The 19,148-nt window shown below is 42.7% G+C and overlaps 1 protein-coding gene across 3 annotated transcripts in view; it reads left to right on the forward strand.

The window, feature by feature from the left end:
- The window catches only part of gypc (glycophorin C (Gerbich blood group)), an 87,015-nt gene extending 79,066 nt beyond the window's left edge, over positions 1-7,949 (forward strand). For all 3 annotated transcript variants that reach the window (XM_048534092.2, XM_048534091.2, XM_048534093.2), the window contains one exon: positions 5,040-7,949. In XM_048534092.2, coding sequence (XP_048390049.1) covers positions 5,040-5,236 — 197 coding nt within the window. In that variant the 3' untranslated portion in view covers positions 5,237-7,949. The remainder of the gene's footprint in view (positions 1-5,039) is intronic.
- Positions 7,950-19,148: the final 11,199 nt, after the last annotated feature.

A 19,148-nucleotide genomic window follows, 5' to 3' on the forward strand; every position in this document is an offset into this window, starting at 1 on the left:
ATCTGAATTGTTTTTTTGATAAGGTCAACAGGAGAGAAATCAGTAATAGGCAGGCTAAAATCAAAATTATTCAGAGTACAGTACAGTGGGGAGGCCATTCAATCCTTTATGACTGTGCCAATCCTTTTGACAGAGCTATGTAGTCGGTATTGCAACCCGCCTCCCCACCATCAGGCTTTCACCATAGCCTTGCAGTTTATTTTTATCTTTGGAAGAATTGATCCTATTCCATTCTTAGAGTCATTATTGAATCTACTTTCACTACTTCTGTGTGTTGTGGATCACAAAATGAAGTTAGAATTTCTTGAACAGCTAATTGTTGGGACAAGGAACGCCCTTACTACAGTTTTTTTTTTCTCAAACAAGGGACTTTGTGAAGTATCAAGCTTCTTTATAAAGAGCTAGCACATTCCGATGGGCCAACTGGTTGATTCCTGTGCTGTAAAGGTTCTGTAAATCTGAGAGTGGAAAACCTGTCTAAATTTACTGCGAGTAACTTGAGCCAACAGGTGTAACTGAATGAAATGTGCTGATTTCAGACCCTGAATTGAGTCTGCCCTCCCTATGGCTGACTCCTTCAGGGAGCTCAAAATGGAAATTTTCAATTCATTCAAGTTGTGTTGCTTTGTGGTGTTATTGCTGGACAACTGTTTGTCTAGAATTTCTCCATCTTCATGGTTTAAATGAACATGCAAATCACCTCCCTCCTCCAACTGCCTTACACACCCAGAAAGCAAATTTCTTAGTGACAGCATTTAATATATTTAAAAGGTTAGTTGATGGTCATTGGGCAGAAGATGAAAGCAAAAAGTTTTAAGAACTAAAACTTACTGGTTGTCTCATTTCAGATCACTTTTCAGTTCTGCCTTGGAGCTTCATGTTATGATTGGGACCAAAATGGGTTCACATTTCTGAAGAAGGGTCTGGACCCAAAACTTCAGCCTTCCTGCTCCTCTGATGCTGCTTGGCCTGCTGTGTTCGTCCAGCACCACACCTTGTTATCTCATATGTTACCATAATGTCTTAGAATCCTTTCTCTTTTAGTATTTAAACTCACTTTTAAGGCCCACTTCATTCGCCCTCCTATCTTAAGTTTGTTGACTGGCCTATACTGTGACTTCTGGATGAACCATTTATACCAAGTTTTGTGTGTAAGTTTGCAGATCAAATGAATCCAGTTTTATTGATTGAAAGTTAGTATGAAATGTAAGATTACATAGTGGTGCACAGAATGTTTAACCTGTTTGGAGGAGTGCAGGATGTTCATTTTGCTGAAGTATTTTCAGGATGTGCTTCAAGGACAAAGGAGACAAAAAAAATTGAGGGTTTTTCCGAGGGTGATGACTTCAGCTTGTACAAGGGGGCATAGCTACAAATTGAGGGGTGATAGATTTAAGTCAGATGTCGAAGGCAGGTTCTTTACTCAGAGAGTGGTAAGGGCATGGAATGCCCTGCCTGCCAATGTAGTTAACTCAGCCACATTAGGGGCATTTAAACATTCCTTGGATAAGCATATGGATAATGATGGGATAGAATAGGCGGAGGAGCTTAGATTAGTTCACAGGTCGGCGCAACATCGTGGTCTGAAGGGTCTGTTCTGCACTGTATTGTTCTATGTACATCAATGGGAATGTTGAGTTTAACCTTGTGGCAAGAGCTATGCATCTAAATACCAACAAAGTTATATTTGCCCTCATTGACACTTATAAGTGGAGAGCACCTTCAGTGGGTTGAGATAAATTTGCTTGGAAGGTGTAAGTCTGGTGATTATTTTCCAAAGCAGTAATTCAATCAAATGATTCAGAACATTCCATGTTGTCACAATCCAGGGAAGCCATGCACATGGCACTAGTGTGATCCTGGAATTGAATTGCTGGTTTATGGTCACTGCCAGATAATTAGATTTGTTTTCAGTTTTCACTTCGCTGCAGAATTGGAGCTTGCTCCAGTGTTTTTCTAAAAAAGGAGGCTTCACAAATCCGAGATAGGCGCCTCAAGGTTTCTATTCAGACCCTGAAGTATTTTTCATTCCTTTCTGCCCTTTCAGTCGAGTTAAATGTTGACGCTTCCAAAAAGAGAGAGAGCTAAGATTTTAATCCAGCGCCATCTTTCTCACTGTTATTTACAAGCCTACTGACACTGTTTTGTTGGCTCCTGCAGATGAGAGAATGGCATTACTTTTGTGTTCAACTTGCAGTTGAACTGCCAAATTTATGCAGATCTTTAACGCCATGACACCTACATAATTAAGACAATAAGGATTTTTTTTTGTTTTTTGTAAAACTGTCATTTAATTTCATTTGGCACTTCATCTCTGATATTAAAACTTCAGTGAGTTTTAGTTTCCCTTTAGCTACACATTAGAAGGGCCAAAGTCAGCAGGTTATTCTGAGCTCTCCCTCGGCTGAGAATGGTGATGGTGTTGGCACGAAACATCATGCTGATGGTCGATATGTCAATGATCCACATCCATCATGCTTCTCCGGGCTATTTCCGTTGTGTGGGGGATGGGGCTTGGGTGAATTGCAGGGATGCAGAGGGCCAGCTTTCCATTATTGATCCATGTTTGTCATTGGCCACTTCCAGCTAACTGTCAAATGCCAAGTTTGGAATTTGTTTGGCTGGCTTTCAGACCAAGGCATCAGCTTTCTATGAAGGCAGAGCCAGACACCCTTCCTTCTTGGGAACAGCAGTAACTACATGACTGACCTGCAGAAGGAGTCACCAAATCTCCTGCTGTGAAGGCAGTTTTTAATTTGGATTTTCTCTGTTTGAGAGGGCTTCTCTTTTTTTTTAAAAGCTGCTGATACTTTCAGGCTGGAATACCCATGATTGGCCCTCCCGTTGAGAGCCTGCCCAGTGCCCTTAATTGGGTTGAGCCTAGCTACTTGCTCTTGACAGGCTTCTGTGGAGAAAATGGGAGTGAATGAGTGCTTCCCATGTACAGCAGGTTTCTGAACCCTGTATGAGCTAGACGACAGGATTCCGTCATCCACTGGACCTAATCTTGCCTGCTAGTTTTGGTGCGGGTTGTACTAAATGTGCAACTCGCTTTTGAAAGTCATGATCAGTTTTGTTTCTTTGGCTAGCCACCTTGAATCGGTGGCAGAAAGGTCTATGGCCGGAGAACGAATGTGATGAGTTTCGCTCTGCCTTCGCCCAACTTTGGAAGAAGGAACAGGGGAGCATTTGAAGAATGATGAGAATAGGAAGCTAAGGAACAGGGAGATCTTGGACTGCTGGTCCATGGAGACCTGAGGACAGTAGGACAAGTTACTCGGGTAGTTAAGGCATTTGGAAAGTTTGCCTTTATCAATCGTGGCTTGTAATATAAGAGCAAGGAGGTATTGTTGGAGCTGTACAGCACTTTGAGGCCACAGCTGGAGTACATGTGCAGTTCTCATCACACTATATAGGAATGTGATTGCATCTCACTGGTTGCAAAGGAGATTCACCAGAGAGGGGCAGTGGTACGAAGTCTGTGGGGAGAAAAGAACTGTGGATGCTGGAAATCAGAAACAAAACAGAAATTGCTGCACAAACTCAGCAAGCTTGGCAATATCTGTGGAGAGAGAAACAGAGTTAATGTTCTGACAGTTTGGAAGAGGGGACACTGGACCCAAACTGTGAACCCTGATTTCTCCCCACTGATGTTGCCGGACGCGTCGCGATTCACCCAGGATGTTGCTTGAGAGGAAGTGGTATAACTTTGAAGAAAGATATCAAGGACCGCAGATGTTAAGAGTCTGAGATAACACAGTGTGGAGCTGGAGGAACACAGCAGGCCAGGCAGCATCAGAGAAGCAGGAAAGTTAGTCCTGACCTGAAACAGTCCTGCTCCTCTGCTGCTTGGTCTGCTGTGTTCATCCAGCTCCACATTGTGTTAATTATGAAGAAACCTCAGGTTGTTTCCTTCAGAGCAGAAAAGGCTGAGGAGGGGGACCTGATAGAGTTGTATAAGATTGAGGGGCATGTACAGGATAAGTAGAAAGCATCTGATAAATAGAAATAATGGGAACTGCAGATGCTGGAGAATCCAAGATAACGCAGTGTGGAGCTGGATGAACACAGCAGGCCAAGCAGCATCTCAGGAGCTTTTTTTTTTGATGAAGGGTCTAGGCCCGAACGTCAGCTTTTGTGCTCCTAAGATGCTGCTCGGCCTGCTGTGTTCATCCGGCTCCACACTTTGTTATCTATGATAAATAGAAAACTTTTCCCCAGAGTGAGGGACTCCGTTACTAGAGGCCACGATTTCAAGGTGCGAGGTGGAAAGTTTAAGGGAGATATGCGTGGAAAGTCCTTTTACGCAGAGGGCGTGGGTGCCTGGAACGCGTTGTCAGCGGTGTTAGAGGTGGGCATGATAGCGCCATTTAAGATGTATCTAGACAGATAAATGAATGGGCAGAGAGCAGAGGGATACAATCCTTGGAAAATAGGCAACACGTCCAAATAGAGGATCTGGATCGGCTTGGAGGGCCAAAGGGCCTGTTCCTGTGCTGTAATTTTCTTTATTCTTTTGCTTTTTGTTCCCCTTAAGGTCAATAGGAAGGGGGCATAATTGTAAAGTGAAAGGAACGGGGTGTAGAGGGGAATTTGAGGAAATTCACTTTCACCCAGAGGGTGGTGGGAAGCCAGAATGCACTTCCTGAGAGGGTAATTGAGGTGAAAAACCTCTTTTTAAAAGTAGTTGGAAGAACTTTTTATGTGTCATAACATTCAAGGCAACTGTGCTGGTGTGAGAAAGTGGGATTAGCGCAGGTAGTATTCTATTTTTGCCAGTGCAATCCCAGTGGGCTGAAGGGCTGCTTCTGTACGATATGAATCCTCTTCCACCACCATTTTCAGGCAGTACATTTACAGATCATAATAATTCTCTTTAATTTTTCCCCTTTTTCATTTAATTTGGCGGCTTTGTTATTCCAGCACTGCCCAAGTTGTATGTATGACACTAATGTTCTTGAGTTCTGACACAATTCAGTATGTTGTTGTTCTGTTCCAGTTTTCTTGTTAGTTAAACAAGCTTTCCACTTTGCCAACAGGTATCATAGCTGCGGTGATATTCGTGGTTATCTGCCTCCTTGTGGTTTTGATCCGTTACCTCTACAGGCATAAAGGCACATATCACACCAACGAGGCCAAGGGAACAGAATTTGCAGAGAACGCAGATGCTGCTTTGAAAAATGACCCCAACTTTCAAGATGCAGTGGACGAAAGCAAGAAGGAGTACTTCATCTGACGACTGGTGGTCCTGTTAGCTAGCAGTCAATCATTCACGCTACAACCAGGACTTTCTGTTCAGATCCATCCCTGTGAGGCGAAAAATAACAAGACGGCAAATTAATTTTTTAACTCTTCACCACCATTCTGGGAGAAAGTCACAAGTTGGTGCTTTATATACAAGTAAGGCAGCATACTCTCCAAAAAAAACTTTATACACCAATATTCATTTTTCTATATTGTATTTCTAAAGTACAGTTAACGTACCAGCATACAGATACTGTACTAGTGTAACCCATTACTTTTAATAACCTGCTGTTTGGAAACAAGCCAAAATATCTATGTAAAAAGCCACTAACAAAGTAATCCTTTTTTTCTCTTTTGCAGCACCTCCTGTTTTCTATCTAAAGCCATGTACAATGTGGCTGCAATGCATGACCTTTTTAAAATATAATTAATTAGTGCTTTTCCTTTTGCTTTCTGCACTTGGATTAGTTGTATCCCCAAAGATTTTATGACCATGCATACTGGCATATTTACCAAAAACAGACCTCTGATTCAAGGGGAGCATTTACTGTTAGCTGTGATACTTAATGATGCAGGCCAGGTCTCAGGACCAAGGTTTCTTTACAGATCCAGGCTGAGTGAGTTGTAAGCAACAAGAACAGGCACTAGATGATGACCTACTTTTGGTCTATCTACACAACGAAGGAGGGGTTATATCAATTTCCTCTGATCGATATACTCCATGTTAACATAGAACGTAGAACATAGAACATTACAGCACAGTACAGGCCCTTCGGCCCTCGATGTTGTGCCGACCTGTCATACCGATCTGAAGCCCATCTAACCTACACTATTCCATGTATGTCCATATGCTCGTCCAATGACAACTTAAATGTACCTAAAACTGGTGAATCTACTACCGTTGCAGGCAAAGCGTTCCATTCCCTTACTACTCTCTGAGTAAAGAAACTACCTCTGACATCTGTCCTATATCTTTCATCCCTCAATTTAAAGCTATGCCCCCTCGTGCTCGCCGTCACCATCCTAGGGCACTTGTTTCAATGTTTCAATGTTTTTTGAAGATGCAAGTTTTAAGTGTATCTGGGACAGATTATATAAAAGAAGCTTTCATTTCTCACTAACTCATTGCGCGAAGAGCAGCCATTTTACCCAGACTGACATATGGGTCCTTGGAGACAACTGACAAAGAAGGAGAAAGAGGAGTGGACTACTCTCTCATTCCTCCTGTGCCCACTTAAATCTTGATAAAATGACAGAATAATTGCTTGGTAATACTGAACTTGTGTATTGCCTTAGAAAAAGAGACATGCTGTCAATATTTTGTCTTGCCTGTGTCAGGGCAGTATTGCAAGAACACCAAATCTCAAAGAAGGCAACAATTTAGACTGCTTGGGATACCCTTATGAGATTTTTGCATTCTTGCAATTAGCCCTGTTGAAGTATGAGATTAAAAACTTTAACAAATCTTTTTTTTCCTGGAAATGAGAAAATACTAAAACAAGATCACTACTGAATTCTGGCAATGATTCACAATGAAGTCAGTCAGTTATAAGTGATGTGTTTTTACTTTTTTTGTTACATATAGTCTTGATATGGATGTGATTAGAATGAATTTATATTCCTGGATGTGTTAGATGTGCACTGAATTCTTCCTTTGTTTCTGAGATATGCCTTAGTGTACAAGTGCCTTAACATTTAGAAAAGTGGTGTCTTATTTTTAGTTTTTTGTTAATACTGCACAAGTGTTTTTAAGGCTTGGATTTCTATTGCAATTCTTAACATTTTACTGTGAGCCTCTGCCTTTCCTTATTGCATTGTGAAAATATGAAGGATCTTAGGTGGGAAAGAGTTTTGTTTTTTTTAAATAATTTCGTATGTAATTGTACTTCCATCTCTGGTTTGGCATGTTTGATATTTTCCTGGAGGATTCATCACAAAGCACTCCCCCCTTGACCACTCTGCCCAATCAAACAACCCTTTCTCTTATCCCCTGATAAATGAAAATGCTTAAAGACAATGATTTTCTTCCTGTTTTTTTTTCTCCTGGGCTGCGTACCTCAACACCTGGGAGATTACTTTTCAATTTTTGGTGAATAACACAGGAGGATGAGAAATACTCAAATCCATTGTCCATGACCGAGCCTTGCAATGTTCTTTGATGCATAGGAATCCTCTTGAGAAATTGGCATCTAATCTAATTCTTCACTTCCCTGTCTCTCTCTCTGACTGAACCGAGAGAGATTTTTTGAAAGCCAAAACATTGGAGTCTCTGATTCTAATGCACCCCTGTGTATAAACAAGTTGCAAAAACCAAAACTAAATCCCTGGCTGTGAATTATGACATTTTAGTTTCTTCTTGTGAAGAGATTGTTGCTTACCAACAAAAGCCTCCCACCAGGAATAAGGCCAGCTGTTTCTTTTCCTCTTGTTTACTCAAAAGAAATCCAGCTGTTTCTAGGGACAGCTGGACAACTGAGCCTGTGCAGTTGAGGATGTGTGCACATGTTAATACTAAAGACATGACTTTTATTTCTCAACCACTAGTAGTGAGCCTTGTGCCCATTCCTTAGATATATATCCTCGACAGTAATCATGTCATCAAGAAGTTGGATGCAATTTATATTAACATGGAAACTGCAATAAATGTAATGTTTGTTTTTCAAACTAGAACCATTTTATATGAGACAATAAACGTGTCATATGTAGATCAGGATTTGGTCTGATTTTAATCACAGTTGTTAATAAACTGGTGTCTGGCTCTTTCTGTTGCACCTCATTGGTACGTGAGCAGAAAGAGAATCTTCACTTATGCAGTAATTCTCATGACTTTCCCATATGCTTTACAGCCAATATTTGTTATTCATTCATTAAATGTTGGTTTTGCTGGCAAGTCCAGTATTTATAATCCATGCCTACATGAGCAAGAGAAGGCAGTGTATTTTGCTCTTCAGTACAACATTATGGTTTGGACAACTTCAAAAGGTAGTTGTAAATTAATCACATCTGTAGTTCAAGAGGCACATATTGGTTGAAAGATAAAGTTGCCAAAGTCACAGATGACCGTTAGAGCTGGCTTCTAGTGATGGTGAGTTCAACTGGAGGGTTACCATGCATCTGACAAGGGGTGAGGTTAAAAAGATGGAGTACAGCGTGATGTAACTCTGGTGTCAATCTAACTGCCACCCATATATGTTGCACGGGGTAAAGATGGCAGGCTTCCTTCCATTTCAGGAGCAAAATGAATTGGATTAATCTCTGTGATAGTCTGTTGATTGTGACCAAGACCGTCTTTCTCTTGCAGACTGGTTTGATGAAGTGAACTGAAGTACCACCAGCTACTATGATGCAGTTCAACTCTAGTTCAGGACTGTTAGGATAATTAAACTGACTCCTGTCACCAGCTGATGCTCTCACACATGATCTTGGATACCTTGTTGGATTCTCTATCATCAGTCCTCCTGGCTAGCATTAGTCTAGGCTATTATTACCTTTTTGGAGAAGGATGCCCTCTTTCACAGACAGGCTTGAACATGCTCAAACAGCAATTTAGATTTATTGAATATTACTTAATAGCTAGTTATTCCATCAGAAACATGTTTTTCTCTTGAGACATGAGGCTTAACTTGGTAGTACACTTTCATTGTAGCTGCTGGAACATTCCTCTGGTATTGAGTACAAGCACAGAACTGGAACCGGTTAAGTCACAGATGCACACGTCTAGTTAGTACCTGCCAGGAACAGTCCTTCAAACCCTGAAGTGTCAACCTGATCTTGTGACGTCAGTTACAAAATCCTCGTGATGCATTACAAAACACACCCTTTGGAATTAAATTTAATACATAAACAAAATTAACAAACCATGTGCTGCGTTTATATCATTGAAATTAGCAACGTCTTAACACACCCAAATTTAAACCTAGAAGATTGCAGATGCTACAAGTAAGAGTCAGTAAAATGTGGAGCTGGAGGAGAATAGGAGGTCAGACAGCATCAGAGGAGCAGGAGGGCCGATGTTTCGGTTCAGGACCCTTCATCATTCCGGATGCTGACTGACCTGCTATGTTCTTCCAGCTCCACAAATTTAAACCTTTTGCCCAATGCTGTGCATGATAGGAGTATATTTTCTGGAGAAACTCAGTAGATCCTGGCTGCATTTGTGAAGCGAAAACAATGTTAACATTTTGAAGTCAGTGACAACTCTTCAGAACAAACAAATATGATTTCTTTCAGTCTCTCACTCTCTCACGTTCTCTCTCAACATTTATGTGACTGCGCTCCAAGCCTGATGGTGTAAGGCTTTCGCATTTAAAAGCCTGAAAACTCTCCTGGATTGGTGAACACTGAAGTGAAAAACATTGCTGGCTTCTTCTGAACTGAACCAAAAACTGCTGGGATTGAAAGTCCAAAATGTGCTTTCAAATTGTCCACCCTGTATCTTGAGGCCATGACTCCTTTTTCTAGACCTCTATGCCAGACAGAATATTATGCGTGCTTCAGATCTGTCCTGCCCAGTCCAGCCCAGTTACAATTTTGTATGTTTCAATGAGTTTCCCTCATTTTTTCCTGAAGTATACTCTATACAGGCCTAGACAACAATTGCTCAAAAGTCAAACCTGCCATTCAAGAATTAATCTGGTGACCCTTCAGGGCACTCCCTCTTTGGCAAGTATACACTTTCTTAAGTGAGGGGATCAGAACCACATTCAATACTGCTCTCACTAAGGTCGAGGATGCAGCAAGACTCTCTCACAGTTGGGTAGAGCATACGTGGTCGATACTTAGAACAGCTGAGCCAGACATTTCAGAATTAAACATAAACAATAATGTGAAAATCAGATCAAATTTTTACTCAAGGTTCATTTGTGTGATCCAAAAGTATTTAGAACTGATAAACAAAAAAGGACCAAATGTTATACTTATCGTGGTTGTTGGGAGAAGTCATGACAATGGACTCCTTGCTTAATCCAATTAGGAATGTCATAGCAGGGAGCAGAAATAGACAATTCAGCCCTTTGAGCCTCCTCCCCAATTTAACATGATTGTGGCTGACCTTAGCCAATTAAACTCCATTGATTTGGTTAAAATGGATAAGAAGTGAGGCAGTAAAATGAGAGAGCAAGAACTACAGATGCTGGAGAAGGGTCCGTACCCAAAACATCAACTTTCCTGCTCCTCTGATGCTGCCTGGTCTGCTGTGTTCATCCAGCTCCACACTGTTATCTCTGAAGTGAGGCAATTCCCAATGGTGAAACAATAACCACACCCCCTCCAACCACAGCCACTCCAGGTGAGCCACTGGCTTCTTGGTAGATACACTAGACTACCACTCCAGAGCACTTGGCCAGTGTTCTGGGGGCATAGATTCAAATCCCAATATGGCAATGGGTGCAAGTTGAGTTCAATAGCATCTGGAATAGAGAGCTGATCTGTTGGCACTTGTGTAGCCACCTACTTCCCATATGTCCTTCAAAGAAGGCAATCTGCCAAACCTAGCTGGTCTGGCCTACATGTGATTCCAAACCCACAACAATGTGGTTGGTTGATGTAGGGATGGGCAATGAATGTTGGCACTAGCCAGTGACGTCTACATCTTATGACCAAATTACTTCTCTTTCTTAACATGGGGCGGCACGGTGGCTCAGTTGTTAGCACTGCAGCCTCACAGCGCCAGGGACCCGGGTTCGATTCCAGCCTTGGGTAACCGTCTGTGCGGAGTTTGCACATTCTCCCTGTGTCTGCGTTTGTTCCCTCTGGGTGCTCCGGTTTCCTCCCACAGTCCAAAGATGTGCAGGCTAGGTGGATCAGCCATGCTAAATTGCCTGTAGTGTTCGGGGGTGTGTGGGTTATTGGGGAATGGATCTGGGTGGGATGCTGCAAGAGGCGGTGTGGGCTTGTTAGGTCGAAGGACCAGTTTCCACACTGTAGGGAATCTAATCTAAGCGTATCACGTTTCAAATTGCTGGCATTGTACATTCAGGAACATCATCTGAAAGAAATTTATCTCTAGGATTCTTCTTGGATTTCCAACTCCAGCTGGGACTGAGCTCATGTTCCATCTTATCAGTGGGGATATGTATTCCTACTCCAAGTTTGAATTAGTATAAATGGTGGTTAGAGACACCTGTGATGTGTTTGGAATATAGAATATGTGGAGCAGATGTTGGGATGTTCTTTAATAAAGATTATTTGGCTAACTTGGTTACACAAAAAGCTTACAAAAGCCGAGACACCACTATTACTAAAGCAAGACAGCTATGTGTGAGTAGGACACTGGTAGTATTCAGTCAGCTGAGACATTTTCAGCTGAAAGCATAAACAGCACAAAGACAATTGAGATAGAATAAATTGCATAGCAAGTGATCTAAAAAAGGATATATCAAGTGTCATTTGTTTATTTCTATTTGGCTCTTTGCAACAGGAGTGTTGTAACCTCGAAACAAGGTCAATTTTTCTTTATTCATTTGTGGCATGAGGACACTACTGGCTAGGCAGCATTTATTGCCCATCCCAAATTGCCTAGACGGCAGTTAAAAGTCAATCACATTACCAGGGTCTGGAGTCACATGTAGGCCAGACCAGGTAAGGATGACAGCTTCCTTCCCTAAAAGACATTAGTGAACCAGTTGGGTTTTCCCGAATTTCAACAATGGATTCATGGTCATCATTAGGCTCTTAATTCCAGATATTCTATTTATATATACATATAGCAGCCATCAGATGAGAGGACTCAAAATTGGTGATTTCTGTTCCTCAGAAAATTTGGGCAACATTTTTCATGTTTTTTTGGGATGTGTGCATTGCTGGCAAAGAGACCATTTGTTAGCCCTAATTCTGCCCTGAAATGTAAGGGTGAGTCAACTGTTCAAAGCAACACAGTCAACAGTGTCCTATAAAAATATTTCATTGGCAGTGAAGTGCTTTGGGCCATCCCATGGTCATGAAAATTGCTATATGAATGTAATTTCTGGTCTGAGTCTTCCCTTGTTGTTAGACCCTACCCTATGAACTTAATTTTGCTTTCATTTCATGTCTATTCAAGCTCCTTCTGGCTGGAGCCACTGAATACTGAACTTGGATTGATTTTTACAGTGTTTCGTTCTGGCCCAGTTCACTGGAAACCAAGTGCAAACCCTGTAACCAATCTAACTGGGAACAGCAACAGACCAAGGATTGAACTCTTCCAGAAGCACTTGACTTCCTTTGCATGAATGAACAATGTTAATTGACTGTTTATGCCTCTGCTCTGTTTATCCGATGGAAAGACAGTGGAGGGCATAGTGAGATGGCATAACTATTCTGTGATGTACTGTCAGCTATTGTTTCATTGGGCAGACTCCAATTTACAGAGCCAATTATTTGATTGTTAGACAACAAGGTGTGGAGCTGGATGAATACTGCCGGCCAAGCAGCATCAGAGGAGCAGGAAGGCTGGCATTTTGGGCCTAGACCCTTCTTCAGAAAATGAAAATATTTATTTGATTCCTAGTTTTGATGTCGATATTTTCTGTTAGAAGCCACATTTGAAGAAATAATCTGATGGATTATCTTTTGTTATGATTGCTTAAGCCTCACACTTTTAGCTGTAATCCTTCATGATTCATTTTAATAAGTTTATTCAACATAGCTTAACAAATGACTTGAACTGACTCTTGCAAGGTTGTTGTCAAATTAACTACTACCAACAGAGATGTTTTCCAATGCAATTCATTCCCTGCAGCATTCAAATTCTGGAACTTTACTGAGGTTCCCGTTATCACCTTTGTCAGGAGTCCACTTGAAACCAGACTGGGATTTGGATCATTCTGACCAAGCAACGTACCAAAATGCCTTTGTTTGTAATCTCTGATCACATCAAAAGTGGCCTTTATTTAAAATAAATTGAACACATGGTACTCATCTCAGGAGTTCTCAAATGTTAGATATTTAGATGGAATGTGGTTGCCAAACAAGCCAGACCTTTTACAGAGACAGTAGGAACTGCCAATGCTGGACAATCTGAGATAACACGTTGTGAAGCTGGATGAAGACAGCAGGCCAACCAGCATCAGAGGAGCAGGCTCTAATACTGCCTCTTTGACCTGTCTGTCTCCTCTCACCCTATCTTCTCCTTTATCCATCTTCTATCCACCTCCCCCTCTCTCCCTATTTATTTCAGAATCCCCTTCCCCTCCTCCATTTCTGAAGAAGGGTCTTGACCTGAAACGTCAAACTTTCCTGCTCCTCTGATGCTGCTTGGCCTGCTGTGTTCATCCAGCTTCACACTGTGTTAAGCCAAATCTTTTATTCAGTTCTGAGGAAGGGTCACTGAATCTGAAACGTTAACTGTTTTTTTTTCCTTCACAGATGCTGCCAGACCTGCTGAGCTTTTCCAGCAACTTTGTTTTTGTTGTCGCTTAAGCCAGATCTTTTATTATCACCTGCTAACTATGACAGTTTTCCTATCATTTTTCATACAATACATATTCTAGATAGACTTTTTGTTGTATAAGCAGTTGGCCTGAAGTAGTTAACTTGGAAGCTTACGTTGCTATAGTATTCAATATATATCAGCAAAGGCTGGATGGAGTTATATGTTAAGGACAGCATATGATTAAAAGATGACATGATCAAGCACATGACTGTAGGATACATGCAGTATTATGGTGCCTGCAGACTCAAGTGCTTACTGTTAGTGAGAAGAAATGTGTGTTTTCCAAGGCCTTCCTGGGATAGCTCCTAAAGAAAGAGCACTAGATAAGGTCCAATCTACAGAAGATATCAAAACATTTCCTATTCCAAAATCAATATATGATATCGATGTGTGTGTTACTTGCTAGGCTGGCATTAGTTGCCCATCCTTTTCTGAGAAGGTAGTTAAGAGTCAACCACATTGCTGGAGATTTGGAGACACGTGCAGGCCAGACTAAGTAAGAACAGCAGATGTCCTTCTCTAAAGGGCATTAGTGAACTAGATGTCTTTTTAACTACAATTTATAATGCTAACACAGTCACCATTAGGCTAATTGTTCGTTGAGTTCAAATTTCAGCAATTACCATGGTAAGGTTTGCATACATGCCCCAGAAGATTACCTTGATGTTCTAGATTACTAATTTAGCAACATCACCGCTACAACCACATCACTCCATCACATTGTGGTGAGTGTTGGGATGGGAGAGGTTGGAGGTATGTATTCAGAGGGTGTGCAAAGGCATGGGCAGGTGACCTTTGGACTTTGCTTGCACCATGCACAAATGGGAGTAGGTCAAGGGTTGGGTGAGAGCACACTGAAGAGCCTGTCTTGTGCCTCTCAGTCTCCATCTCAGGCAACCAGCTTGTAACTGATGTCCATTTCAAGCCCACCGACTCCCACAGCAACCTAGAATACACCTCCTCCCACCCACCCTCCTGCAAAAATTCCATCCCCTATTCCCAATTCCTTCGCCTCCGCCGCATCTGCTCCCACGATAAGACATTCCACTCCCGCACATCCCAGATGTCCAAGTTCTTCAAGGACTGCAACTTTCCCCCCACAGTGATCGAGAATGCCCTTGACCGCGTCTCCCGCATTTCCCGCAACACATCCCTCACACCCCGCCCCCGCCACAACCGCCCAAAGAGGATTCCCCCTCGTTCTCACATACCACCCCACCAACCTCCGGATACAGCGCATCATCCTCCGACACTTCCGCCATCTACAATCCGACCCCACCACACAAGACAATTTTCCATCCCCACCCCTGTCTGCTTTCCGGAGAGACCACTCTCTCTGTGACTCCCTTGTTCGCTCCACACTGCCCTCCAACCCCACCACACCCGGCACCTTCCCCTGCAACCGCAGGAAATGCTACACTTGCCCCCACACCTCCTCCCTCACCCCTATCCCAGGCCCCAAGATGACATTCCACATTAAGCAGAGGTTCACCTGCACATCTGCCAATGTGGTATACTTCATCCAATGTACCCAGTGTGGCTTCCTCTACATTGGGGAAACCAAGTGGAGGCTTGGAGACCGCTTTGCAGAACACCTCCGCTCAGTTCGCAACAAACAACTGCACCTCCCAGTCGCAAACCATTTCCACTCCCCCTCCCATTCTTTAGATGACATGTCCATCATGGGCCTCCTGCAGTGCCACAATGATGCCACCCGAAGGTTGCAGGAACAGCAACTCATATTCCGCCTAGGAACCCTGCAGCCTAATGGTATCAATGTGGACTTCACCAGTTTCAAAATCTCCCCTTCCCCAACTGCATCCCTAAACCAGCCCAGTTCGTCCCCTCCCCCCACTGCACCACATAACCAGCCCAGCTCTTCCCCTCCACCCACTGCATCCCAAAACCAGTCCAACCTGTCTCTGCCTCCCTAACCTGTTCTTCCTCTCACCCATCCCTTCCTCCCACCCCAAGCCGCACCCCCATCTACCTACTAACCTCATCCCACCTCCTTGACCTGTCCGTCTTCCCTGGACTGACCTATCCCCTCCCTACCTCCCCACCTATACTCTCTCCACCTATCTCCTTTTCTCTCCATCTTCGGTCCGCCTCCCCCTCTCTCCCTATTTATTCCAATTCCCTCTCCCCATCCCCCTCTCTGATGAAGGGTCTAGGCCCGAAACGTCAGCTTTTGTGCTCCTGAGATGCTGCTTGGCCTGCTGTGTTCATCCAGCCTCACATTTTATTATCTTGGAATCTCCAGCATCTGCAGTTCCCATTATCTCTGAGTTTTATGATGTTATTTTGTTTTGTTGCAATATTGCTGAGTTTATCCGTAGATAGTTTTAAAAAATAAGTTTTAAAGACTTTAGTCCATTGCTGTTGGACTCTAGCCGGGAATGCAGATACAGAAGCTACACCAAGGGCGTGTTTTATACTTGGATCTGCCTTTGAGAGGAGCTTGCTTTTATAAAGTATATGATGCAAATTCAGGATATTGCAGAGCGTTTTATAGTAAAACAAAATATTTTAGAAGTGGAGTCATTATTACACATTAAGAAATCTGACAGCCAATTTGCACACAGCAGCAATCCCAGGCCCTAAGAAGACCTTCTACATCAAACAGATGTTCACCTACACATCTGTTAATGTGATATACACTATCCACTGTTCCCATTGTGGCGTCCTCTACATCAGGGAAACCAAGCGGCGGCTTGGGGACTGCTTTGCGGAACACCTATGCTCTGTTCGCAACAAACAACTACACCTCCCAGTTGTGAACCATTTCAACTCCCACTCCACTACCGACCACCCCCCCCCCCCCCCCCCCCCACACACACACACACACACACACACACACACACACACACACACACTCCTGGGATGACATGTCCATCCCAGGCCTCCTGCATTGATACAATGACGCCACCTGAAAGATGCAGGAACAGCACCTCACATTTCACTTGGGAACTCTGCAGCCCAAGGGCGTCAATGTGGATTTCACAAGCTTCAAAATCTCCCCTTCCCCAACCACATCCCAAAACTAGCCCAGCTAGTCCCCACCTCCCTAATCATTCCCCCACCTCAAGCCTCACCCCCATCTCCTACCCACTAACCTCATCCCACCCCCGTGACCTGTCCGCCCTCCCTGGACTGACCTATCCCCTCCCAAACTCCCCAAATGCATTCACCTTCACTGGCTCTAACCCTGCCTCTTTGACCTGTCTGTCTCCTCTCACCCTATCTTCTCATTTATTCATCTTCTATCCGCCTCCCCCTCTCTCCCTATTTATTTCAGAACCCCCTTCCCCTCCCCCATTTCTGAAGAAGGGTCTCGACCTGAAACATCTACTTTCCTGCTCCTCTGATGCTGCTTGGCCTGCGGTGTTTATCCAGCTTCACGCTGTGTTATCTCAGATTCTCTAGTATCGGCAGTTCCTACTATCTCTGTAGAAATTAAATAATAAATAATAATAATAATAATTAAGTAATATATTTTGTGGTTTGTACAGATCCTTTATCTTCTGGAATATTGTGTCCGGCTGCAGACACTCAGTTCTGCATAGGACATTATTAAGCTGGAGACAGTTCAGAAGAAAATTACCAGGATGTTGCTGGGTGTGGAAGGTTTGAGCTATAGAGAAAGGCTGCATAATCTGGGACATTTTTCTAGAGCATAGGAGGTTGAGAGGTGACCTTATAGAAATTTATAAAATCATGAGGGATGTAGATAAGGTTAATGGTAGGTGTCTTTTTCCTGGGATGGGGGATTTCAAGACTAGGGGGCACATTTTTAAGGTGAATGGTAAGAAATTTTAATAAGATATCATGCATTTTTTTTACATAGCGGGTAGTTTGTGTCTGGAATGAATATCCTGAAGAAATGGTGGATGTGGGTACAACTGCAATATTTAAAAGACATTTGGATAAGTACATACATAGGAAGGGTTAGAAGGGACGTGGGCCAAGTGCAGGCAGGTGGGATTAGTTTAGTTTGGGATTATGGTCAACACAGACTGGTTGGACCAAAGGGCTTGTTTCCTATGTATGACTATGACTCCGTCAAATTGGCTTCAAGTGCTGTAGTCTCTGGCATGGGACTAAGATTCTGGCTTATTTTAACATCAAGAAGTCTTAAGATTTTAATCCTAACTGAATTTGACTAGAAATTGACAAAGTGTTAATATTTGGCCAGTTACATGAGGCTTTCTCTCTATGAACCCCAATAGTTTTTTCATCCTAAGTAAGAACCAAAAGAACTGCAGATGCTGTAAATCAGGAACAAAAACAAAGTTGCTGGAAAAGCTCAGCAGGTCTGGCAGCATCTGTGGAGGAGAAAAAAAGAGTTAACGTTGCGGGCCCAGTGACCCTTCCTCAGAACTGGGCTTTTTCATCATTATTTTCCTGAAATTGCCACATTTCCTCTGCACCCTATTCTGCAAAGCTTGTAGTATTCTCCCATTGCTAAGGCTTACAGATATCATCACTGTTAAAGTTCAGTCATGCATCTGGTCAAGCACTGGAAGGCTGCAGTTTCTGTGCACGGCTTCTCTCAAATTTCCCAGGTATGTTGAGCAGAGGAAAAGTGGCATCCTAATTTGCCAATTGCTCTGGTGGACAGGGGTGCTTGTAGCCATTGCCCATGGAGTATGCTCTGAGATGTTGGTGCCTGGTATCCAAGATGAAGTTGCTGGGCTATCATCCTGACTTTCATTAGAGGAAAGGTCACCATCTAATTTTTCTTTGATTGGTGGAAGACTGGGAAACTCAATGTCAATAAGGCAAGATTAAGTCATAATGACGATGTTAATGTGCGCTAATGCTTTCAAATTCACCTCTCATTGCTCACGAGTGAGAAACATGCCTTGCTGTTCAACTCTTGGTTGGAAAGTGGGATTTTTTTGCTGTTAATGTCATGAGTCTCCTTTACTGCCTATTTCACATGGTTCTCCCAATTTTCTCACTAATTCCAGCATCATACAGCAGCTGGGAGAATAGTGAAGACGTTAATCCCATACAGAGCCATGTGTTACAGGTCACCGTGTTTGCATTGTGAGAGCTCACTCCTTTACCCTGGTAGCAGAATTGACAACCCATATTTCGGCACATCTAAGGGGTGGGTTAAGGGATTTACTTTTTTTTGTGGAGAGCAGCAATCAGAGAGGAGCTTTTGAGAAAATAAGAGACCAAAGGTTAATAGAAAAGGTTTCAGAAGGTTATTATGGTAATACAAACTGGATAGAGGATTAGCTACCAACAGAATGCAGAGAATCAGGATAATTGGGTTTATTTCTGGTTGGTAAGTTGTAACTAGTGACATGCCTCAGAATTTGGTCCATGAGTCCAACTATTCATAATCTATATTAATGGCTTGGAATCTGGGATGGAAAGTACTGCAGCTGAATTTGCAGATGACACTAAAATAGGTGGGAGAGTAAGTTACAATGAAAAAATAAGAAATTTATAAATAGAAATGGAGACCTTAGGTGAATGG

This window comes from Stegostoma tigrinum, chromosome 7, assembly GCF_030684315.1.
Source record: "Stegostoma tigrinum isolate sSteTig4 chromosome 7, sSteTig4.hap1, whole genome shotgun sequence".
NCBI lineage: Eukaryota > Metazoa > Chordata > Chondrichthyes > Orectolobiformes > Stegostomatidae > Stegostoma > Stegostoma tigrinum.